Source organism: Mastigoproctus giganteus, chromosome 10 (assembly GCF_048544385.1).
Source record: "Mastigoproctus giganteus isolate SK-2022 chromosome 10, ASM4854438v1, whole genome shotgun sequence".
NCBI classification, from domain to species: domain Eukaryota; kingdom Metazoa; phylum Arthropoda; class Arachnida; order Uropygi; family Thelyphonidae; genus Mastigoproctus; species Mastigoproctus giganteus.
This window is the reverse complement of record NC_143584.1, coordinates 181,517,779-181,543,918: the sequence shown is the minus strand read 5'-3', so window position 1 is coordinate 181,543,918 and position 26,140 is coordinate 181,517,779. Positions and strand designations below refer to the sequence as shown.

At 35.2% G+C, this 26,140-nt stretch overlaps 1 protein-coding gene across 6 annotated transcripts in view; it reads left to right on the top strand.

Moving 5' to 3' along the window:
• Nucleotides 1–26,140, top strand: part of LOC150079593 (uncharacterized) — a 282,770-nt gene that overhangs the window by 225,676 nt on the left and 30,954 nt on the right. For all 6 annotated transcript variants that reach the window (XM_090382783.1, XM_090382784.1, XM_090382787.1 and 3 more), the window contains 4 exons: nucleotides 1,836–2,055; nucleotides 6,696–6,921; nucleotides 12,423–12,532; nucleotides 23,765–24,413. In XM_090382783.1, the coding sequence (XP_090238909.1) occupies nucleotides 1,836–2,055; nucleotides 6,696–6,921; nucleotides 12,423–12,532; nucleotides 23,765–24,413 (1,205 nt within the window). The remainder of the gene's footprint in view (nucleotides 1–1,835; nucleotides 2,056–6,695; nucleotides 6,922–12,422; nucleotides 12,533–23,764; nucleotides 24,414–26,140) is intronic.

Sequence of the window (26,140 nt, the reverse complement as noted above, 5' to 3'; positions counted from 1 at the left end):
CATTGGGGAAACACCTTATCCCAACAGAACATACTGCAAACTCATGCCACATTGATAACCCAGCATGCAGAGTACATGCCAATCTACACAAACGGATCTAAAACTGCTGCTGCACCGATACCCATGTTGGTGCAGCAGCAGTTTTTCCCAACCTTACCATAGCCAAGAAACTCTGCATTGAATGCAGCAGCTACACTGCAGAACTCTGTGCTATCTTCATAGCGTTAAATTTCACTTTATCAACAAATATATTGAACAGTGTGATCTATACAGACTCCATTAGTGCTATCCAAGCTATACAGTAAAATAAAAATTATGATAACCCCTTACTCATACAGATTTGGAATACCACAACTAAACTAAATAGGAAGAAACAAAGTCATCTTTTGTTGGATCCCCTGGTCGTGTGGGAATTTCCAGAAATTCATGTGCTGACCTAGCTGCAAAAACTGCTACAGATCCTATAGATGAACCCTTTAGTATACCGATCACAGACTACAAGTCAATTATAAAGAAGCAGTGTCTTGAAAAATGGCAACACATCTGGCAAAGTCAAGTTGGGAACAAACCACTCCGTATAAAGAAACATCTGCAACCTTGGAAATCTTTATGTGAAAACAGGCATGAAGAAGTCGTATTAGCCCGACTACGAATAGCTATACACATCTAACACATCTTTATCTTCTTGCAGGTACTGATCCACCACTGTGTACAAATTGCAACACTCAGCTCACTGTTCAACATGTACTCATTGATTACCCCAAATACAATAGTGACCGACAAACTTTGTTTACCTCTTTTTCCAGGACGAACATCTCTTTCAGTATTGCTGACCTCCTGGCAGATACCCCACATGTGATCAATTTTTTTATTCCTTAAACAGGTACAATGCAGTGTGAACTTCAACATTTATATACATAAATTGTGTATTTAACATCACCATAGTTAGGTGCATTATGCTCTTGCACTGTAAAGCCCATAAACAAACATCTTCACACTGCTCGGAAAACTTCATATCTGACTGTACAGTTATTCTCCCCCCCCCCCCAGTTTGTTTTATTCTCACTATCCTGAGTGGAGAATATTGGTCTATGAGAATGTCTATTTAAAGAGTTGTATTTAGTTTATCCCTTTCCCAAAGTCAAAAATTAAGAGAAAAGGGGGGGGGGTTATATCCAGGTTTATTCTTTCTTAGGACTTTAAAAGCAATATTAGTTTTTAGGGGAAAGGCTTTAAATAGGAGCTCTGTAGCCATTAAAACATTAATGGCACTTCATAGGATTGATCATGGGAACAGTAACAAAAAGCATTAAAGTACCATATATGCAATTTTAAAGAATTGATTTTTAAGGTCCTTTGGATCTTTAAATTTACATAATTTATGTGAATAGTTTATTGTTCAGTTTGTGATTTGCAGATTTGTTTTGCCTAGCCAGTAATATTTTTTAGCCTGTTATATTGCTACTTCAAAAAGTAAAACATGTATATAGACTTAATTTAATAACAGACTGTAGTGTCATTTCAGAATATTCATGTGAATATTAATTTAAATAATTTTTGGGTACAACTTAGACTTGGCAAAAGTTTTGTTTTTATCACTTGGGAACTTCAGATTTACTGAAACTCCATGATTTAGTTACATAACTAACAACAGTAGTCCCAGCTCAGTGGTTAATTGGTAAAATATTTTTCTGAAAGCAGAATTTTAAAGATGTAGTACTCTTAAAAGTTGTTAGTCTTAGTCATCAGTATTGTGAACTATTCTGTGTCAAGTCATACTAATAAGTTGAACTCTGGAAATTTATTCTTTGACTCTTATTTTTAAATCTGTTTAGGACTCCTATGATGGATCTCCTTGTTCATGTGGCTACAAGTAATAAAATATCCCCTGCAGGACATGTTATTAATGTTTGTACAGACACAGGTTGTGAAATCACTTATAAGCCAAATACCCCTATTGGATCTTTGGATTTCAAAACTATACATGTTGTTCCAAAGAATATTGTGGAACTTCCATTAAAAAAAATGCCAAAATTGCCAAATCAACCCTTTGAAGTAAGTATTCTAATATAAAGTTTTATCCTTTTACACTTTTTTTAGTTATTTTATTTTTTTTTATTTGTTACTTTTCTATTCTGATTTTACTTTTATATTCATTTGGAATCCCTTCACCTACAGTCCATTTCATCAGTAACTGAATGACTCTATAAAGCAAGAGAGTAAGATAAAGTAAGAAAATAAAAATATGACTTTTGTTGCTTTATTATAGAATTTTATAATTCCAATTTTCAGGACAGAGGATAGAGAAAATGCTCTCTGTATCACTATCAGGCATATATCTCTGTAATCTTTGCCATGTTATTTGTAATTTTCTAATTAATTGTTTAAAACTAAATGTTTCCAATATCATTTGATCTAATCAACCAATCATTTGGTCATTATAAAGATCTCATTCTGTGTTCAGTCATTTTTGAAACTTCTGTTGGATCACTTTAAAAATTTGTTCTATTGCATCAGCTTTGTTGTTATAAGCGATTATGAAATCCCCATAATGGCATACATTTTTTAGGCTAAAAATAAGGTCACTGAGTGCCTCTGCACTAATAGTAATTGAATTTGTCTGTGCCCCTTGGTGTTATGGAGCAGTTGCACCACTGCACTTTGGTAAATCTATCAGTCAGAGTTCTCCATGTGTTATGCAGGTTTTTCGGCCTGAATGTCATGGAAATTATCCTGTGAAGACACAAACACATGCATGCACACACTTGTATGTATATTCACAACTATGTATGAATTAGCATCAATTGTTAATAGGTGCATTGGCTAAAATAAGGACCTGAATCAATTCTCTTCCTGATAACAATAACAACAAAGGCATTATGACTGACAGCTATTCTACAGGGTGTACCATTTACTTGGAACCATAAGGGAAATATATAATTTCATAAGGTATGTTCCATATGTCGACCATTTCTTTGGATACCCTTTCGTAAGCATTTGACCCACGGCAGCTTCACTCTCAAGGACATGTAACTTGCCATATCCAGATGTCTGTGATCTGGAGTTTCAGGTGGTCCAGGTTGCATAGTTTCTCCAATTTTACCTAGCCATTTTAAATGGCCCACAGAAAAAGTCCAGTGGGGAGACAAGTCTGGGGATCTTGGTGGCCATTCCTGTGATCCCCTTTGACTTATCCAGTAACCTGGGAATTGTTGATGTGACCATTCATGAACAGTCATGGTATAGTGGGCAGGTGCTTGCTTGAACCATTCTAGAAATGTATCCTGCTCATTCAAAATGATGAACATGATTTTCTACAGCATTTCCAGAAAATTTTTGCCCTTAACCCTCTCTTCAAAGAAGTTAAGTCCCACGATTGAATTGTTCCATATTCCACACCACATCATTACTTAAGAACATCCTTGTTCTTTGCAGGGGTCAATTCATTGGGATTATCTGGTCACCAGTAATGGACATTTTGTTTGTTTACTTCTGGGGACATAAAAATTAGCCTTATCAGAAACAATCTTTGACGGAAATTCTGGGTCTTTGTATTCCTCCTCAATGGCGCAGTCGCAGAACTCAACCCTTCTATCAGGATCATCTTCATTTAATTTCTGCAGCAACTGCATCTTATACAGATGCCACTTGTTTTTGTGCCGAATTCTGCTGATGCTTGCTGTCAACCCTATTCTCACTTGACATGTGGTGCAGTGACTTATTGGGACCCACCAGAATCTTTCCAAAAATGAAGATGTTTGTCTCTTTGTTGCAGTGCACTTTCTCATGTGTTTTCTCTAACACAGATCCTGTCTCTTTGAATTTCTGTATCAACTTTACAATGTGTGTTGGTTATGGGTTAAAAATCATGATATCTAACATTAAGTTTCTTTGCAGTCTCCCTCACTGATCTTGTCTCTCTCTCTTTCCGTTTGTCAAATGCACCTTTGGTTCGTGTTAAACCTGCAACATAAAGAAATCCACATTACCCTATGGTTTCAAGTAAATGGTTCCCCCTGTAGAACCATTTGGTAGCCTTAATAGTATTGTAGTGGCAAATGATGCATTGGAGCAAGCTTATATAGCACCAGCCAAATTGATGGGAATTGAATCCAGACCTCCCAAACAAGTGGCACACAGTGATGCAGCTTGCTGAATAAGCTGTCTTGGTGGACTGTACCTGTGCAGCAGTTAATACCTTTCAAAAGTTGCAGAAATAACATGATGCTGCTGAACATCTTGTTGTTCATTGATATTTCTTCTGAACTGCATAATTTCTCCACTTTATTTTAAATTCACAGAACATAAAACAGCTAGGTAGCATTCCTTTTAATGTTTAAATAAAATCTTGCTAAGCTAATTTTTTTTAAAATTCTTATCTGTACTGATTACCTCCATTTTACAAAGCAATTTTTCTTCACATATCCCTAAAAATTAACCTTCAGAGGTTCTGATCCAATTTAATCAAGTTCTGTTTTTCTTCTTCTAACACTTAGTTTTGCTTGGAACATAACTCTTATGTCTGCAAATTTATAATTGGGACTGCTATTTAAAAAAAAAAAAAAAAAAAAAAAAAATATGTACAAGTAGTACTGTTTCTTTATTTGAGGCCCAGTGAAAATTCCTGCTTTCAATTTTTGGTTCATCCAGTGGAATATATTTTATATTACTTCTCCCTCATAAATTTCCTCCCTCTTTTCTCACTACTATATAATATAGTTTTTCTTTTGTTGCATGGCTATTCCACAAACATAGAAAACAACAGTATAGAGTGAAACCTTGTAGACCAGTGAAGTAATACAATTATCTAAGAAATCACCACAAACACTCCAACCAAAGTCTTGGTACTTTATTGCACTTAGGATCTTGGATGCACTTTCATATTTCTTTAAAGCTAACACATGAAGTCATTTGTCATTTGAGCAAGCTTCCATACCAAAGTCGCCACATGGGTTCTCACCCATATGCGACTTGGTTCTCATTCCTATTTGTTTATTCTACAATTCAGTAGGTTTTTAAGGCAAACAAACAAAACAAATAGTAGACCAACTGGTCAACTCAAATCACAGTAATGATAATTATTTTGACCATTTGGCCTCTCGAAGGGGACAGGCAATCCCCCCCCCCCTTGAGTCACCACACCCACCATGAGGAGGTAGGTTGACTACTACCAGCCAGGCATCGCCCTACATCTTAAATAAGCGTTTTTGACAAACTCAATGAAATAATTTTCATAGTTATTAAATAACTCAACTAAGTTATCTTCATTGAGAGTGAGTGTCTCTTGCTCCAGTCTCGCTCTTAAGTCCACATAAAGGGGACAATAGAGTAGAATGTGGAGGCCTGTCTCAGGTTCTCCACACTCACATGCCTCAGAGGAGGATAACCCCAACCAGAACAACCTTGACCTCAGGCCATGTCCAGTGAGAACAGCACCAGCCGCATACCCAAATTGGAGCCAGTAACGTCGTTCCCTGCTCACTATCTGGACCGACAGCATAAAGGCGTATAAATGTCTACCTTTCTCAGAATTGGTTCACTGCAATTGACAGATGGCACCCAATTCATCATTGACTCACTGTCGCTCCGCTGGTAAATCGAGCAAAGCAGCGACCTGCTCCACTGGGCATGACCTGACGCCAAAAAATCTGTCTAGCAAGTCCTCGCTTAAGAGCATACTGCACTACGACCAACTCTGCAGGCATCTTACCAGCAAGGGGACATAAGGTATCCATTGCCACAGTCCTACAAGCCCTGGTGATCCCGAGGAGAGCAAAATTCTGCACTGAGAATAAAATTCTACGGAGATGAGTGTTCAATTGACCCTCCCCAAGCCCCAGCCGCGTAAGCCAGGATTGGGGAAAATATGTGGAGGAAACACATGAAGTGGAGGAACTGATGGGAATGAATTTCCATTGTGCAACAAAGCTGCTTTATTATTATTATCAGCAGCCATATAGTGCAAGGAAGCCTGAGGCTTATGCTGTACCAGCCAAAAAAAAAAAAATTTTTTTCCAAGTTACAGAGAGAGAGAGAGAGAGAGAGAGAGAGAGGGAGGGGGGGGGGATTGCCAAGAAAGAGAAGAATGATGATATCCGGTTCAGGATCCTGGGTATTAAACTAAATCTGAGGCATTAATAAATATATGCTATCCATTAGTATTAGTAATGGCAAATGATGTATAAAGCAAGCTTATACAGCCAAAAAACCCCTTCTCCATCATCATCACTTATACATTCCCTTCAATGGTTTGTCTAGTTCTTCCTTGAATTTATTCAAAATACAAATATTCACAACAGATGGAAGTTTGTTCCAACAATCAACTACCTGCTGGCTAAAGGCCAGCAAGGTAGTTGATTGTTGGAACCTACTTCTAAATTAGGGTGAATTATCATCCTATTTTAGAAGCAGGGTGATAATTTTGTGGTATTTTTCCCTAGTTTAACATTATTTAAAATTCTGAGTTCCTATTTTAATGAATTCATATTTATTGTGAATGATATACAAAATGGCACTCAGATCCTTTATTAATATTGATGTAAATAGCTTTACAGTTAAATATTTTACAGATAATTTCTTTCTAATAAAGAATGCTATATAAAGGTTAAAAATTTGTTTTATTATCACAAATTTTAATTCATTATTGAAGATTCTTGCTTTAATTGGAAGTAATAGAAATTTTTTTTCATCTATAGCAGACATTCAGGCTTCAAGTATATCTTCCTAGAAACCAGTTAATGGTAATTCGTGTTAGTCCACGGACTACATTATTTGATATAAAGAAACAGGTTTGCCAAGAAAGAGAATTGGATCCCAATAATCACCATCTTGTTCATCCACACCATCAAGACACTGTTCTGGATTTGAATTTGGCACTTGGAGATTATGGTTATACAGAAATAAGTCTCATGTCCAACTCAGGTAATTAAAATATGTGCGTGTGCACATATTATATCCAGAATATTTATATATATGCTTGAATGCATTTTTGTTCAATTTTCTTTACCAGTGTTGATTGTGCAATAAATTTGACAATAGAGCAGACAATAGTTGTAGTTTCATTTAAATTTAATTTATAATTTTGAGTTCATAAGTAACTTTTGCCTATTGCATTAAACGTAATTCTTAAATTAATGCCACAATGCTTACTCACCATGATAAAGAGAAATTGAGCTAGTATAAATACTTGAAATATAATGCAAAGCATGATTTATTGTAATTATAAGACTTACGATTCATAAATATTGCAAGCATGTTAATACACCTATTACAGGATATTTATAATACATTTCAAATTCTAAAATAATTGGAATTAGTCCAATTTGTATAACATCAAAGCTTGGACATGAAATTATAAATATTTACTAACAATGTTTATTATAAAATTTAAAATAACTAGCTACTATAAAATTAGCTACAACTTATTTGTATTTTTCTTACTTATATTGGTGTTAGCAATGGCCACATGGTGCAAGGAAGCCTATGGCTTATGCTGCACCAGCCAAAAAAAAAAAAAAAACCCCAAATAATAATAAATAACGAAATAAATAAAATAAAATTATAAGAATAAAATAAGAAAAAAAAATACGAGAAAAGGAAATGGACAACCTAAGCATTTCCCTCCTCCCATAGGTAATTATCCAGCTGATCTTTGAATTTCCCCAAACTGTCAGCCTCTACCACCCATGTAGATAACTTATTCCAGTAATTTATAATTGTCTGGCTAAAATAAAACTTCCTGCAATCCAGTCTAAACATCTCCTCCCTGTAACTTGAAATTATGTCTCCTAGTTCTAGAATCGTTTATAACCATGAAAATTTTGTCACATACATTTTGCTTATGCCTCTCAGAGCCTTAAACATCTCATTCAAGTCTCCTATAAGGTGCCTAGTTTCCAAGCTCCTGCAACCCACATATTCGAAGTCTTTCCTCATATGGATGCCCTTTTGCCGATCTCACCAGGCGAGTGGACCTGTCTCTGGATCCTTTCAAGAAGAACAATATCTTTCTTTAGGTGCAGTCTCCATACTTGAACACAGTATTCCAAGTGTGGTTGAACAATAGCCTTATATAATGGGATTATGACGTCCTTATCTCTACTAGCAATTGTTCGATAAATCATCGAAAGGACACCATGGGCCTTCCTTGCAACCAGTCTACAATGCTTGGAGAACTTCATATCTGACCGTATCGTAACACCCAAGTCCCTTTCCTCCACTATCGGCTTTAGTTCAACTCTGCCAAGTGTATAAGTTATTTTGGGGTTACTGTTCCCCAGGTGCAATACCTTATACTTTGCTGGATTAAAGCATAGCTGCCATTTTTCTGACCATCCCTGAAGTCTATCTAGGTCATTCTGAAGAAGCTCTGCTCGGCTGCGATCACTAACTATTCTACCAATCTTTACATCTGCAAATTTATACATCACACCCTCTATCCCTTCATCGATGTCATTTAAGAAAATCAAAAATACAACAGTGGTCCTATTACTGATCCTTGGGGAACCCCACTTCATACATCAACCCAATCTGAGAAATAACCATTTATCACAACCCTCTGCCTCCTGCCCAGAAGCTAGCTATCTATCTAAGGATTTTCGATGTGATTCCAACATGTAACTGCTTATGTGTGACTGGGTCAAATGCCTTGCTGAAATCCAAATAGACAATGTCGAAATTATTCCCAAAGTCCAGTTCCTTGAGTGACCCTGTCAAAATAGCTAACCAGTTTAGTTAAACATGACTTTCCCTTTACAAAACTATGCTTGAGTATCCTTCAGAATTCCATTTCTATCTAAATGATCCTGAATTCCAACTTTGATCATTGTCTCCATGATTTTCCCTACTACTGAAGTTAGACTAACCGGGCAGTAATTTCCCACTTCACTCTTAGAACCACCCTTATGTATTGGATATACATTGGCACTTTTCCAATATAACAGAATCACTCCAGAGTCCAGTGATGCTTGCATAATTAGCCTCAATGGTTAAATGCACTCACTTGCCACCTCCCTTAAGATTATAGGGTATATGCCATCAACCCCATGAGCCTTACTGGCCTTGTAGGCTCAAGTTTTTTTTTTTTTTTTTTTTATTAAATAAACACGAAATTTCAGTATCATTAATTACATCTTTTTCAACTTCACTCCCATAATTTTTCATTGACGTAAAGGGTTTTTCTTCTGTAAATATCGATGCAAAGTAACTGTTGAGTTCATTTGCAACTTCAGCTGGGGTATCTAATACTATCCCACGTCCATTACATAAGGGTGCAATCTGGTTTGTTTTTCCTCTTTGCATTTATATATGCGAAGAATTCTTTATCCCCCTCTTTGCCAGCGATTTCTCTTAATCTGCCTTTGCCAGCCTAACCTTTCCTGTGGCACTATTACAGATCAATTTATAGCTGTTATATGCTTCTGTACTTTTTATTTCTCTGTAACTTTCCATGCTGTCTTTTTCTGCTCAAGTGATCTGGCAATTTCATTATTTATCCAACTTGGAATCCTCCTCGTGGAGTTTTTTTTTTTTTTAAATGGTACATATGCATTCAAGGCTTCTGTGATTAATATTTTAAAGGTATACCATAGTTCAATTGTATTCACTCTCTGTGAGATATCTATCCAGTTAGAGGCCATGTAGCACCTTAAGCTGTCATAATTTCCTTTCCTGAAGTTAAAACCCATTCCTTTGCCTTTAACTATTGCTACCTCTTCTTTGTCCACTGTAGAACTCCATGATCACATCTTGCTACTGGTTCCTGTACTGTCAGCCCTATTATGTCATCTGGTTCATGGGTGATGATGATGATGATGATGTCTAGAGTATTGTTTTTCCTAGTACTTTCCCTGACATGTTGATACAAATAGTAATCATCTAGTTGATTTAAAAATTGTCCCCCATGTGGAGTTTCCCTCCCATTTGCTCTAATCAATTAGAGGCAAATTAAAATCGCCAATAATAAGATATTCATGCTTACTTGCCCATTCCATTTGCATGCCATACAGATTCTATATTAGCATGCAAAGTGTCTGAATCCGAGAACGCTTTTGTTGCGCTCAGGCTACTTTTGATAAGAAGCACGACTTCACCACTCCTATCTTCCCTATCCTTCCTAAATTCATTATATGTACCATACTGAAACTTGTCATCCCCTATTTCCGGGTGGCACCACGTTTCCGTAAGTCCTATTATGTCAGCATTACTTGTCCTAACGAGCAGTTCGAATTCACTCATTTTATTGACGACACTTCTGACATTACTGTACAAACAATTAAGACTTGGTGTTTTTGTATAGTTAACTACCCTGATATACCCCTTAAAGTTATTTAAGCTCTCTTCCATGGTATTAGGTGCCTGCTCATTTGAAACATTTTTGCCCTCAGAACTTGCTAATATGTTCTGTTGTGGTAACAAACAATAACTCTTGAGGTATGTGCAAGCGTTAATTTGACCAATATTATCAGATAAATGCATATCTATATTACCCTTGTTCCCCCCAAACTAGCAGTTTCCCCGAACCTTTAATGTATCCTCAATAATACTAGCAAAAACTCTTGCACCACTTTTGTTTAAATGTATCCCGTCTCTCTACAAAACACATTCCTTCTACCTACAAGTGTGGGCCAGGCTGATAGAAATTTCTCCCAAAAGCCTTGCAGAGTCCTTCAGGTCTTGAGCTAATCCACAAGGCTTTCAGCATATAATCCTTCCTATCACGTCTGAGCAGAATTGCAGACACGTCCTAATTGCGTCACAATTAGGCAGACACGTCCTAATTAGGTCGCAATTGTGACCTAACTCGCAGCATTTCTTCAGCATGAACGGTCCTATATTTGTCTAAAAAATCGTCAGGTCGTGTAGGCTTATTGTCATTAGTTCCCACATGAATAATAATATTCTCTTTACCCCCCTTAAAATCTGACAATCTGTTGGTGACATCATTAATAGTTGCTCCTGGCAGACATACCCTGGTTCTACTCCACCTATTCTTATTACAAAAAATATTTCGAACCAGAGTAATTTGCACCTGGTTATTCTGTTTTGGGGCCCCAAATCGGGACTACATCACTTGGTATGTTGCTAGTCTTGAGTCCCTCCTAGTTACATTATTCTTGAGGGCAAGCACCCGTTTTTTTGGTGACTCAAATTGTTCTAGCAATGCACCAAATTGTAACTTAATTTTGGTGCACTCCTTACAATGGTGACAAGAAAAGAATCTCCAAGTGAGCTAGGATTATCTACTAGGTTGACCTTGGAATAAATACCACAGGTTATGCAAGGGATAGAATCATGACTCATCCGGGAATCACCATCAGCTATTTACGTATGTCAGGGTACCCTCTGAAGTGTTCAAGGCGGATCTTGCAATAACCATTATAAAATTTACTAATTATTAATAAAAGAAACTTTCAAATAATTATATTTATAATATTAAAAAAATCAAACTATTACAGGAAAAGAAAAAACTTATTAAAATAAACTTTACAATATACTAAATAACCTCTGAAATCCTGCTCTACTTCTGTAATCCTGCCATAATCCCCTCTTATTTATACTTCTGTACTGTAACTATGAAGAGCTCTAACAGGCACATCTGCTTGCCACGATTGCAACCAGTAGAATGTAAAACTGAGGGAAGAGAATTTGTAAGGTTTCAAAATGAATTCAAACATTTCTCTACAGAGTTCATTACTACACTGCAGGTATTTCATTTGGTAAATATTGATACACCTGAGGGATTCATCAGGTCTACTGATTGTGGCTTTTTTTACATTATTGGTATTTAAAGTGAGTTATTGTAGTTTGATAATAAATATTTCAGATTTGTTCCTGTGCATACACCAACTGCTTCATACCTACAAGGTGTGGGGGTATAATAAAACAATGTTTTACCAATGTTTTATTTATTTAATAAAACAATGTTTTATTAAACCCCCACTTTTTTAATTTAATAAAACAATGTTTTATTAAATTCTCACCGTGGCATTTGCCAAATGATTTGTAGATTGTTCTATCTTGTTTGGTTATAGAGGAAGATGCTATTGAAATAACTTGGTATTAATGTGTCAAATATCAGATTAAAAAATATATGTTTAGTTGTAACTTCTGTTCTAATAATGGGATATCATTCTTAGAATGGAGGGGTATTTTAGCAGGTATTTTTTCTATAGAATATTTCAACCACAACAAGATAATTTTAATAATTCAAGCAGAAATTTTTAAATGGGGCCTTCCTCAAAGTTTTTAAAGAAACCCAGAAAAAATTGTGCTACTACCATTTTTAAAAAGCAGAATAATATTAAAAACAATATTTATCAGATTATTAACTTTAGTGTCCTTGTTGTTGGAATTTAACTTCAGCCATACATTTTTATTCAGTAACAACGAGTATTGAATCAAATATTGTTTCTTGCTTTCAGGCTATCAAGAGAACAGGCGCAGTATATCTGCAGATAGAATATCATATCTTCCAAAAGAAGAAAAGGAGAAAAAAGGACTGTTTCGTTTATTTTCCAGGAGAAGTAGCAAAGTATTTATTTGGCTGTTTTATTCAGATTTTTTAAAGTTAATTTTGAAGCTACTTTAGTCTTGTAGTTGCTTTCATGTGGAAGCAGCTACAAGAATGCTGCAGTGGATATTGGCTATTCAAATGTGGATAATCTGAAATATCAGTTATTCAAACTAACCAAGGAACTAGCAATAGCTACCCATATGCATTTATGCATATATTAGTTTATTATACTTCAGTCATATATTTTAACTATAAAGAAAATTCTAAGGCCAAACTTTTCATTTAGCAATCTTAGATAGCAAAATCCAAATATGAAATAAATAATAAATAAATTTTCTATTTATACTATGGAGTGACTACTTGGTCAGAGGAGTTGACAAGATAAAGAGAATAAAAGAAACAGCACCGTATTTAGCAGTCACAGGCTTTTGAACCCCAGTCACCCAAAGCACATCTACTTATGCACCTTCATTCCTAACCACTTGGCTGTGTCAGCCTCATTTAGCAGTCAAATGTTCTGTTTATACTCTAGAGTGACCGCAAAGTCAAGTTTACAACAAATTTTTATAGATACAGTCAGTCCTCGTATAACACGTGTTTACATTACACGAATTCGATCATACACGATTTATAAATAGGGAACAATATCTTATATAACACGAACCGAATTCGCTTCTGCTCGATTTGCCTTTGTGTTTATAAGAAATGGCAGTCGAACGCAACACGGTAGAAATGAAGAGAAGATTCTGAAAATGTATTTATGTTTTTTATATTAGTGAAGGAGAAACACATTTCACCATAACGTAAAAACCAACACAATTCCAACTATCGGTATAATCGCAAATGCAATTAGATCGAGTTTACTACCAGTTTATAACAGATTCCACTAGCAGAAACGCAACTGGAAATTGTTTTTGTTTTATGGTAGTAACCCCTAGAAATGTGCTTTAGTAAAATGTGAGGTGTTAATAGTGTATCTCTGCTTTTACGGTGTTGTTTATTCAGTTGCTACACGCGCGCAGCTTTGTTTATGTGTATCAAGCGTGCCTCCTCGTTTTGTAATTGTGCTTTATTCCCTAAAAATGAGTAAAATACTAAAAGGTGTGAAAAGAAAGCGTCCTGGTGAAGACACTGCAGATTCAGAGAGAGAAAGAAAAGCAATATCGATAAACAGAGGCGGACTAGGTCAAAAATTCTTACCCGAGAAAATTTGTAGTGGCCTCATACTATGGCTTATGGCCAAAATCACACCGGCCTCCGGCCCACCGGGGTTTTCCCGGTAAGGCTTACGGCCAGTCTGCCTCTGTCGATAGAGAAAAATATGAAATTGTGAAACGCTTTGAGCGAAATGAAAGACCATGCGATATTGCATGTGCTACAGATCTAAATGAGGCAACTCCGAGAATCACAAAGAATGCAGAGAAAATAAAAACAACTTTCATAGCAGGAACAACTCAAAGTTAATTAAAATCCATTAGATTAAGAAAAGAATTGGAAGAGATGGAATGGCTGTCATCTGTTTCGATAGAAAATCAAATAAAAAACAAGTTTGCTTACGATAGAAGCAAAAGCATTAGCAATATTTTATTACGTAATAGTTGTAATAACATACGTAAGTATTTTATTACGATTATTTATTGTGTTTGGTAATGTATTACAACTAATCGTAATAAAATACTTACGTATTTTATTACGATTATTTATTGTGTTTGGTAATGTTTTGGTACAAATGTGTGTTCAATCTTGGGTGGTCGGCACCTAACCCTATTTTTCCCATAGGGCCTGTTGTTTATATTGCACGATTTTGCATTGCACGAGGGTTTCTAGGAACACAACTATCGTGTTATACGAGGACTGACTGTATATAATATTATTGTATTTAGCAGTCACATGAGCTCAAACCATAGTCAGCTATCTGTTAAAAATTTAACATAAGACTTTAAACAACTGTATATATTAGGAAATACTGAAAAATGGAAATACTATAAAATAAAACATTTGAAATACTATGCTATAATCTATGATTTTTAACCATTAGTTATGGGATAATTTATAGACTCCAAAATTATAGCATTATTCAGTCCTCAAAATATTAATATAGTATAGAAATTTGCTAATATTTCTTTCTCGTCTGTACTGGTAAAAAATGTGGTTTAAATAGTAAAGTATCAGTTTCTTATTATAGAAATTATTAGTTATTTTTTTGAAAGTAGCCTAAGAAAAGGTTTTTTTTTTTTTTTTTTTTTTTTAAGGCAATTTTTACACTCAGTTTTGATATTGGTGAATTTTGATGGTGCCACTCCACTGTCTCTTCGTTTCAGGTCATAATGGTGGACCAGGTTTTGTTTCATTATTATTATTAATAGCCACATGGTGCATTATTAATAGCCACAACTTGCATACGTTGCACCAGGAAAAAAAAAAATTCCCGAGTTACCCTGAGACAGAGAGAGAGAGAGAGAGAGTCAAAACAAAAGTAGAAGGGAATCACTAAGAAAGATATAAAAATGATGATATCCAGCTCAGAACCCTGGGTGTGCCATGCCCATCTCACCAGATGTGAGCCCCCAGGGTCCTTGTGATAGCCTAGTTCCTTTATGGTGGTTATCACAGCAGGTTTCCCTATACTTACTGCATCGCACAATTTGCATGTCATGATGCTGCAGTCCTCTTTGATCAGCACATTGATCCGGCTCTTGTCTGTTGTCACTGATGTTCAGGGCTTGTCAACAATCTCACTTTCCCCACTCTTAAAGCTTATTACCCAACAGTTTAACTGTACTCACATCTACAGTATTGTCACCATAAACATTTTTGAGATCCGCATGGATTTCGATAAGTGTCACTTCTTCCTTGGTAAGAAATTCAATCACCACTCTTTGCTTGACTATGATAATCTAAAACCCTTAAGTTTTATCATTTTATTATTGCTACATACACAAAATAGAAAACATCCTGACATTGGTAAAAGAAACCTTCACTTGTGCATTCATGCAAAAGTAACATGCATTTTGATATTAGTGAATTGATGACAGTAGAGCCATCTAGTCTACAGTAGCCAAATTAAGATTGTGGAAAAAATGACATTGTTTATGGGAAAATTGCACAGTGCCTACAGTAGTTTAGCAAATATTCACTTTCTGAACAAAACCGACATCACAACTTGCTTCTACTTGTACTATCTAGTCAGAAAAGTGGGTAAACAAATATATGTGAATATCCTTGCTATTACTATAAGTTGCTGTATGGTATTTCTGTAATCTTTATAGCATGCTATTTTTGTTCAAGTTGATAAGGAGGCACATTACTTCAAATGCTCCATATGTTTTAGTGTTTGTTTACACCACCCTGCATGGTTTTCGATGTTTGAAAACTAATAGCTATTTTTAACTCAGTTTTTTTTATGCTGATTTCATAAATGTTATTTGTTTATTTCTATCATGTACCTTTTTTTTTCACAAATCACATAAGTTGATGTCATGAGTTGGTTGTATTATTGAATGTATTAAGTTAGGAGTAAATTCTTGGAATTTGTAATCTAAATTTTTATACGTTGGCAACACTGCTTTTAGTTATTTGTTTCTTGACCTGGAGAATGGCAACGCTGCTTTTAGTTATTTGTTTCTTGACCTGGAGAACTCTATGCAGCAGTATTTATCAGTGTGACCTCAGTTTATTTTTGAGGTTATTATGTCAGACTTGTGCTGAAAAGCAAGTAAAAACGTTTTCTCCCAAGTTTGAACAATCCTTTATGGTGGTTTATTTTGCTATATTATTTTGTTTCTTTTGTTATATTTGTGGAAGTTATGTAGTCCTCAAGCAAAGACAAGATATTACAGAATTTGAAAAAAAGTTTATTTTGCTTATTTTGGAGTGAAACTTGGTGACCAAGATAAACAATGGGCTCCACCTAAAGTTTGTTGAAACTGGATTGAATCATTGAGATTGTGGAAAAATAGTAAAAGGAAGGCTATGTCATTTGCAATTCCCATGATTTGGCAGGAGCCTACAGACCACAGTGATGAGTGTTGCTTTTTCTTAATTAATATAGAGTGCTGATACAATGCAAAGAGCAAGGACATTGTGTATGCTATCTGCATGTAGGCCAGTCCTAAATGGAGTTAACCTGCTGATTTCATGTCCTCCACTTATATTGAAAATGTAGCAGCAGAGTGCTGAAAGTGAATCTTCTGAAGATGAAACTGAAGTCTACACACCTGGAGACATTGATTCCAGCCCTCAGTTGTTTTCACTGAATGATCTGGTAAGAGATTTAAATTTACCAAAGGAATCTGCAGAACTCCTTGGTTCTAGACTTAAGTCAAATCTTCTAGCATATGGGATGTTTTTCTCATGGTACACACAGAATGAGAACTAGCTCCCTACTTTTCTGAGATGATTTTATGGTTTTTTTTTTTTTTTTTTTTTGCAGTATATAAATTATTTAGGAATTAGTTACAATCCTACACAGTAAAGACTTTATTGGCTCATCAAAGAAGCCCAAAGGTGTGTTGCTCCACAATGGAAATAATTGAGTTAATTCTAGTAGCTCACTGTGCATTTGAAAGGAACATCTGAGAACTTGAATTCGTTGACAAATATTAAGTATGAAGAACATGATTGTTTGGACTGTGCTGACTTTAAAGTGTTAGTCATGTTACTTGACAGCAGTCTGATACAAAAAATGGCTTGCTTTTTCGTGTGAGTGGGACAGTTGGGCAAGAAGTAAGCACTGGGATGCCAAGACCTGGTCGAGGAGGGGCAGGTTGTTGCCTGGACCAAACAACATAGTTCATAAACCACTAGTAAACTGTCCTTCCACCCTTGTACATCAAACTGGGTTTTATAAAACAGTGCTCTCAGCTTTACCTCAGGAAGGTCCCTGCTTCAAATAGCTTTGTACTGAATTCTCGTCGATCATGCAACAGAAGCTAAAACAAGGTATTTTTGTTGGACCTCAGTTTTGAAAACTGATGAGGGACAGATTTTAAGGGCACCATAAATAAAAGAGAAACGGGCATGGATTAGTTTCAGGTCTGTTGCTGAGAATTTCTTAGGGAACAACAATGATCCAGACTACAAAAATATATTTGAAAATATCTTGATCAACTTCAAGAAGCTGGGCTTCAACATGTATGTCAAGGTACATTTTTTACACTCCCACATAAGACTACTTCCCAGAAAATCTAGGAAGTGTTAGTGAAGAACAGTTTCACCAGGACATTAAAGACATGGAGATGAGGTACTATGGGAGGTGGAATGTCATGATAGCTGACTATTGCCAGATGCTGAAGAGGGACTGTAAAGTAGAAGAATCTGCAAGAAAATCAAAAACGAAAATTTTATCCATTTGATCAGTTTTTAAAATGAGAGTAGTTTGTTTGGACTTTTTACTGCATTGCCCTTTTTAATAGTTTTAAACTTTTATTTCAATATAAAAGTCTGGTAAGAGTAGAATTTTGTTATTTCAGTGTACAAATTCTGCCAAAATTAATAAAAAAAAAAATTTTTTTTTTTTGATTTTTGAAGACACCTGAATGATGGCAACAAACGAGTCATTTTTGAAATCAGCATTAGAAAATGATTCAGAAATGCCCTTTTCTGAGAAAACACCACTGAATATTTTTCAAAATGCAGAGTAGTATTATTTTTAGCTTTATCTAGATTTTGTCTGTATTTTCATCCTTTTCTGGCACATTGTATTTTATTTATTAAGATTTTATATATTTTGATATTGAAAGACAGAAGAAAGGTAGTAAAAGTTTGGGAAGTAAATAGAGTAAGCAAATCAATTACACAATTTTTAAAATTGCTTAAGAAAATTTAAAAAAAAAATTAATTTTAAAGTTAAAAAAAATTGTTAAATTGCTTGGAAACATTGTCTAATTAAGTACCCAGTTGTGGTAGATTTTTTTTTACTGAGTGCTGTGGGAAGATGCCAGTTTTTTTTAATATACTGACATTTTACATAGAAAATTTACATAGTCATTCTTACATAGAAAACAGAGAAGAGTTATTTATTTTCTTTCGTCTGTACTGTTTAATTGTATTCTTTAATTTTAATGTTTTTATTTATTTTTTTATTTTTAATTACTGATCTTGCATTAGGGTTACTTTTATACATTTTATATTGTCATGTATTTTACCTTATAAAATTTAGCTTTTAAAAAGCTTAGCTCTCTCTCTCTCTCTCTCTCTCTCTCTCTCTCTCTCTCCCTCCCTCCCCCCCCTCCATCTCCCACCCCTTCTCTTGCTGTCTTGCTCTGTTCTCTCCCTATTAATGGAAACATATGCCGAATTTCTTCACATTTGACAATTATAAAAATAGCTGATGATGTTTTGGTTTTTCAAAAGTTATGAAAAATAAGATTCTCTTCCTCTGTGTGTGGGGGAGGGAAGAAGTTAAACTGCTTAGTAAATGCAATGATTCATTAATACTCACAGTAGAAAAACCTTTACTTAGACTGTGAATTGCCTGTTGCTGTGACAGCCTGTTTCGGACCTACTGATCTGTTATCTGATTATCATCATCAGCCATTTTCAATCCACTGCAGGATGAAGGCCTCTCCAGCAACTTTCCAGTTCCTTCTGTTTTGTGAAATGGCCATCCATTTACTACTCATGAATTTCATCTATGCATCTCAGTTTGTCTTCCAGGTTTTCTTTTAGCTCCTCTTGGGTACCATTCTGTTATTTTCTTAGTCCATCTCTTATATCTTTGAGCTGTGTCTTGCCCAAGTCCATTTTAGTTCTTTAGTTTTGATAAGTATGTCCTTTGTTTGTGTTTTCTGCCTAATCCACGTGTTTCTCTTATCTAACAGTCTGATTCCTAATATAATTCGTTCCATTCTTTGCTGTGTAGTTTTCAGCTTCTCTTCTAGTCTTTTGGTGAGTTGCCCAATTTTCACTTCCATGTCATGGTGGTCCCAGATAAGTATATGAATCCACCTTTTCAATTACTGCTCCTTCAATTATTATATCCCTTTCTGTGGCATACTTGTTCATCATTACTTTTGTTTTAGCTATATTCATCTTTAGTCCGAAATCCTTACTAACTCTGCATAACTGATTAAGGTTTTCCTCTAATTCTTTTGGATCGTGGCTTATGATCACAATGTCATCTGCAAATCATAAATGGTTTAGATACTCTCCATTCATATTGACTACGTTCTGCGACCAGTCTAATCTTCTGAAAGCTTCCTCAAGGGATTAAACAACTTCAGAGATATTGTCTCCTTGTTAAACTCTTTTCGCAAGTTTCAGTCAAACTGATGATATTCCAATTCACATTTTCTAAATCCTTTTCCAGCTCTAATATCCTGTCTTCACCGATGAGCGATGTTACGTTGTAACAGGCCAAGTTCAGTTTCCGGGCATGGCAGCCAGGTCACACCCAGAGATTCTTAGCACCCTCTGCTTCCACTCTGATCCTCTCACTTCTGTAAGGGGAGGAGTGGAAGCCATTGGGGACTGAGGGCCATTTTATCTGATTACAGGTGGTCCTAATAAAAGATCATTGACAGAACAGTTGTGAAGATGTTTCAGTGTGAACTGCCATGCAGCAAGTGAATCTAGAACTTCAAAATTATGAAATAGCTGTGCTATATTTGGCTTTTTCTAAATATCATCTCAAAGTTTTAAAATAGTCTTATCTTTCAAATAAATGGCAGAATAAACTTTTTATTAGAAAAACACCTTGAGTGTTTGATAGAGAAGCTATAAAAACACCACTAAATAATAGATATAAAATAATTTTAAAGAGAATCTTCTATTTAATTTTATGCATTTTGATGTTGTCTATATTATGGAGTTTTATCTGTTATTTAAGTTAGTCACTTCAAGAAGTTTTTTTTCAATATGAGATTAACCTTTTGGCCATGCTTTAAGCGGCACAATACTAGGACAATGTGTAGCAAAAGCAGAATTTCTTCTGTTGTGAGCATTATGACTTGAGAGTGGTGAGAGTCCTCTTTTTTTCATGATTTGTCACTTTTATTTGATTATTTATTGAAATATTTTTAATATTTGCAAATAGTTTTTGTAATTTTATCTCCCTCCTTATGACTTGAATGTGCTTTATCTCAATAAAATATATGAACTGTTTTAAAAGAAAAAACCTTTAGATGTCAAATCACTGTAACTTGAAAGTATAATTTATTAGGCATGGCATATTTTAAAATTTTCATTGGTTAGAGGATTCTTCTCTTTTGCAAGTTAATAAAGACATTAATGGATGCAGTGTTTCCAAATATTACTTTGACTGTATTGCAATAAATTCTAGGAATGAATTTTTTTTGATAAAGTCCTAAAAATCGAAATATACTTATTATTAGGACAAGGATGACTGTAGAAATGAAGCACTAGAACATCTCAGTGACAACACAACATATAAAGTTATTTGACTGTCATCTTTAAATTATCTGGAAGAGAAGATTAATTCTTTGCTTAGGAAGTGGCTAAACCAAGGAAAGATAAGAAGCAATACCAGAGTCTGCACACTTATTGGCTGCAATTGGGATCACTTCTAAGGGTTCCTAAAGTCCATAAACTGGATATTCCCTTAAGCATCTGATTTTATCAGTCATCGGCACTCCTACCTACAAAATCTTACTCTTTATATCTACCATCATAGAGCCTCTGGTAGGAAGAACAGACTTTACTGTAAATTGAAGTCAAGATTTTATACTTTTGAGAAACCAGAAAGTTAATGAACAAGATCTAGTTTCCTGTGATGTTACCTCCTTATATACCTACATTCCATCAACCAGTGCTTTTAACAGCATCTGTCAATGACTGGAAAGTGACCATACCTTAAATAATAGAACTGAACTTGCCACTGCAGTGGCAGGTCATGGGCATGTCATGCTCTATGGCTTAGCCATGGTCTTTTCCATTAGTTCTCATGTGGCAAATCTTGTCATGGAGGATTTTGAATCCATGTCATTTTTAATTCCCATCACCTTATGAAGAAAGTATATTAACAATGTATTTTTCCATCCTTCCCTGGGGCAGCAGAATGGTGTTCCTGGCCTATCTTAACAATAAATCTGAGTTTTTGAATTTCACTGTTGAAATCAAGGAGGTCCACTTATTTCCGTTCTTAGATGTCAGTGGGTGGAATGGCATCTAATAACATCAGTTTATCACAAGCCTACATGTGCAGGACAATACACTAACTATAACTCATTTCATATGGCTGTACAATGACAGTGTTGTCTGAGCACTGATAAATAGAGCATGGTCTCATTGAGAGGGTTAAATTAGATCTTAGCAAGTATGGTTACCTGGAGTTATTTATTGATTACTGGCATCCATCTTTAATTTCCCTTCTAACCCAGAGCATCTCAGGTATAGCTAGAATCCTATAGAATTATAACATGCAATTATACAAACTTCAGGTAGGAAATTAGAGACCATATATTCCCCTCTAAAGACATCTATATTGTCAATGAAGAGGACTGGAGTAATTTATCATAGTTCCTGCTGCAGAGACTTATGTTGGCAAGGCATTCCATCATCTGGAGGATTAACTAAAAGACATTGATGCGATTAAGAATGCCAATTTTCGCCCAATCATTGGTAGCTGCGCATTATTGGTAGGAAGGTCATAACAAATGATGCCTGCAGCTTTAAGGTCTGCTGCTGATTGGAGTCTGCATACATCGTACCACTCAAGCTTCAATTAATGGGGACTGAAGTACTTGTGCGCACCCTGTTTTTGAACCTTTGGTGTTTCCTTCTCTCCCCCACCTCACTCCCACCAAGACCTTCATTTGGTCTGGCATATCGCTTCTTCCTTCTCCCTCCATGACTCATGCTTGCTCATGTGATTAACTGCTCATACCCTGTATTTAAATCGCCTCTAGTCACTCATACCTTAGTTGATAAAGGCTACCTGTGGTAGCCTTTATCAACTAAGGTATGAGTGACTAGAGGTGATTTACATCTGGATGCTACTGTATACTGATTTGTTGTTTTTTTTAGCTTTTTCAGATATATTTTTAATACTTTTAACCAGTGTATTTTATTTGATGTATCCTGTTTATTGTTGTTTTATTGCAAATATTTTGTATTCTTTTATTTTATAATAAACTTTCTTTCAAATTGGTCTGTATCTGCAAGAACTTTTTATGCATCCAACTTCTGACCTCACAGGGATCTTTAACCATCAAAATACAATAGACTGTCGAAATAATGACACCCCAAATAACGGAACATTCAAGCTAATGGCACATTGAGATCGGTTGTTTACATACAGCACAGATGTCTTGTAGTGTTAAGAAAATGGCAATTCACATGATTACCGTATTTGTTTACAGTTTGCCATTTTGAAAGTGAATTCAGCACTGATATCACGGATTATACTGCTGTTTTACATTTATTTTAAATTAAAAACCCCTCGCTATGGCTCTTAAAGTTAATAAATCTCATACAGAGAAGAAAAGAAGCTTAGTGACAAACTTGATATAATCCAAACTATTACATTAGGGTCACCCAGAAAGTTAATTCATATACCCATGTGTATTGTGTCTGTAAATTTTGTGTGTTCTCTGGTCGATTTGCCTGTTTTTCGAACAGAAAAACCACAGTTTCTTGGGGGGGAAAAACATTGCTATCTATGCCTGAGACTGATTAACTCAGCCACAGAGTGGAAAAGCCCATAAGTTCCTCACATCATTGACTGTATTTGAACCTGGGCCTTTTCCACCCGGTGTTGGGAGGATGGTGACAATACCACTGTGCTATCTGCCCAGACTAAACTTGATATAATAAAGAAAATAGAATGGGCCATAAGGAGTGTATTAATGACAGAATATAACATTGGATCATCAGCATGTTTATTTTTTATGTGCAGTTAATAAAATTGCATTCTTAATCTCTCTATTTCTTATTTAGCCTCATTATTTCTGCATTAAATATATATTAAAAATAAAACTTTCTAGATAATGGAAAAATCAAAATAACTGCACCTTGAATCCCCAAAGGTGCTGTTATTCTGAAAGTCTACTGTATGTTGTTATGGTATGTGCATGAGGATAAGTTTAGTATCCCATGCATTTTAATAATTACTACACTGTTAAACTCACAAATGTGAATTGGGTGAAAAAAAAATCAAGTTCCAGTAAAATTAATTTTTCAGTGGAATTGGTTTCCTTTCCTTTATTTTATTTTATAATACTCATAATGTCCTAAGTTGCTGAATTGCAAAACGTTTCATAAAATAAAGGGGAATATCCTATTTTCTTACAGATTTCCAACAGCAATGGTGTCAGTAGCCGTGGAGTTTCTCCTGCCAGAAGCGATATTTCCATCGGTAAGAGAAGTACCATATCTAGGCAAGGAACTGCTAAGAAAAGACCAGCTCCTCCACCTCCTCCTTCATTGATACCAAGTCACGATCCTGTTAATGGAATAGATTCCAGACCAGCTTCAGAGTTATCTGCCAGAACTGAGGAAGGGATTGGTGGTGGCAGTAGTATTTGTCATTCAAGACACAGTTCAGATTCAAGTGGTTATCATGAGCCTTCTGTATTTAGTGATTATTCAGAGAACAAGTCACCGGAGACATCAAGTGGAAATGATAGTGGAGTATGTGGAGAAAGTCCAGTGCACCAGTGTCTTCAAGAAAATAGGGTAGGGAAAAAAACTTCAACACCTAGTAAAGAAGCAACTTCATTAAAAAGTATTCCATCTTATTCTAATGTCTCAATAATTAGTGTTTCAAAGAAGCGGAAAGCACCATCACCACCAAAAGGCAATCTAGAAACTGTTGGAGTACCTGAAACTCCAGATAACCCTACAACAATAGATGGTAACTCGACGGAAGTTTCTCCCCCTCTTTCCCCTGAGCCACTTCCTTCTCCTGTGTCGTCATTTTCTCATACAGATGAAATTGAAGGTAAGCATAGCATCTCTCTGTGAAAAACTTTTAGATCAGTTTTCACCACACAAATATCGGATTTAGAGCCACTAAAATGAATTTCATTTAAAACTAGTGATTTTCAGTTAGATAGTTTGAAAAAACATCTTGAGAAACTGAACTATTAAGTGCAGTTGTGCTCCACTCAAATTCCTACTAATGGTTACACATAATGCATACATCGTACTAATAGCAATTGTCACTGTATGTGCCTTGTGAAATTTTTTTCATACTCCCACATGGATATTTACAACTTGATGTAATATGCTAGATAAAGATTCAGAAGCAGAATAACAGTGGTGGTGGCACAAGATTTCCTGTTTAAACTAGTAATTTTAAACAAATTGTAAGCGTTATTAATATTCCTTTATTTTTAGAAGATGATGCTCTCAGGGACAGTCCCACGATTTTCTAAAGGGAGGGAGTAAAGCAGTGTTCCTGGGAATCATTAAGCTTTAATCATGTAGCAGCAAAAAATCCATAATATTTTGATCATGGGGGAGGGACTATAGCTCCTTTAGCCCTTACTTCTGTGGCCTACTGACGTAGGAACAATTTGTGCCAACCACAAATGCTAGCTATAATTTGTAATGTGAGGATGCCCCTGGTGTTGACTTAAATTCAACTTTAAATATAATTTAATTATTTTACCTTAGCTGATTCCTTAAAAAAGTATTTGAACTGAAAATAAAATGCCTTTTTTAATTTTGTATAAAAAAATCTAGAAGAATTCCATTCACCATTTTCTTCCATTCTCTCCTTTTTTTTCTTATTAGATAAATCCTGGTCAGAGTAGTCCTCTTTCATTTAATGCTTGATCCACTTCTTTGTCTATCTCTAAGCCTATTATCATTCATTTTTGCTTTAAATATTTGTTTGCTTTAAATATTTCTCTTGCTCTTCATATATAACCATGGTCTTAATTTGTTTTGCTTACCTTGGATTGGATATTACTTAACCAAAGATTTTTCCCCCCCTCATTTCTTCACTTGTAGTATGGTCTTGCCATTGCTTCCATCTGTTAGTTCCATTTTTCTTAAAATTCTGATTTTTGATTAATTTCTTTCATATACAGTTATCATTTCCACAGATTAAAATATTTTATTAAAACTGTGTTATAAATGGTTAATTTTGTATTTTGGCTTTGTTCAATATGAATTTAGCTGCTTATACCTATACTTTCTGAATTGCTTATTCTAAAATTAAATATGTTCTCATTTTTGGTGATTTAGTCTCTCCCAACCTTCATAATCTGTTTTTGTGTAATTAATTTTCATATCAAATTGTTTAACCGTTTTCCAAATTAGTCATATCCTTGACTTTGTAAGTTACTGTTTAATAGCACATTTCCACTGGCATTTGATAACAACAGTGTAATAATTTTTTTCAGTAACTAATTCTTCTGTTAAATTGTCCACAATGATTATAAAAACAGTGCAAGTTGGTACATTTGTCTTGCAAGTTTAAACTATTTTAGAATGCTTCTTTTGGTCCTCACTGCAGATTTGCCATTTTTATACAAACTTTATTGTACTTCATTACCCTTGGTGCCATATTTACAAAACTTGGTTGAGAAGATTTATTATAATATTATTGTTCAAGATTTACAAGTCTTAAATGCAGGTTGTTTTTATGTTCCCCCATGACTTTTCAATAATTTCTCTTAGTGCAAATATTTGATTGTGGTCCCCTGTTTTGCCTTAAAA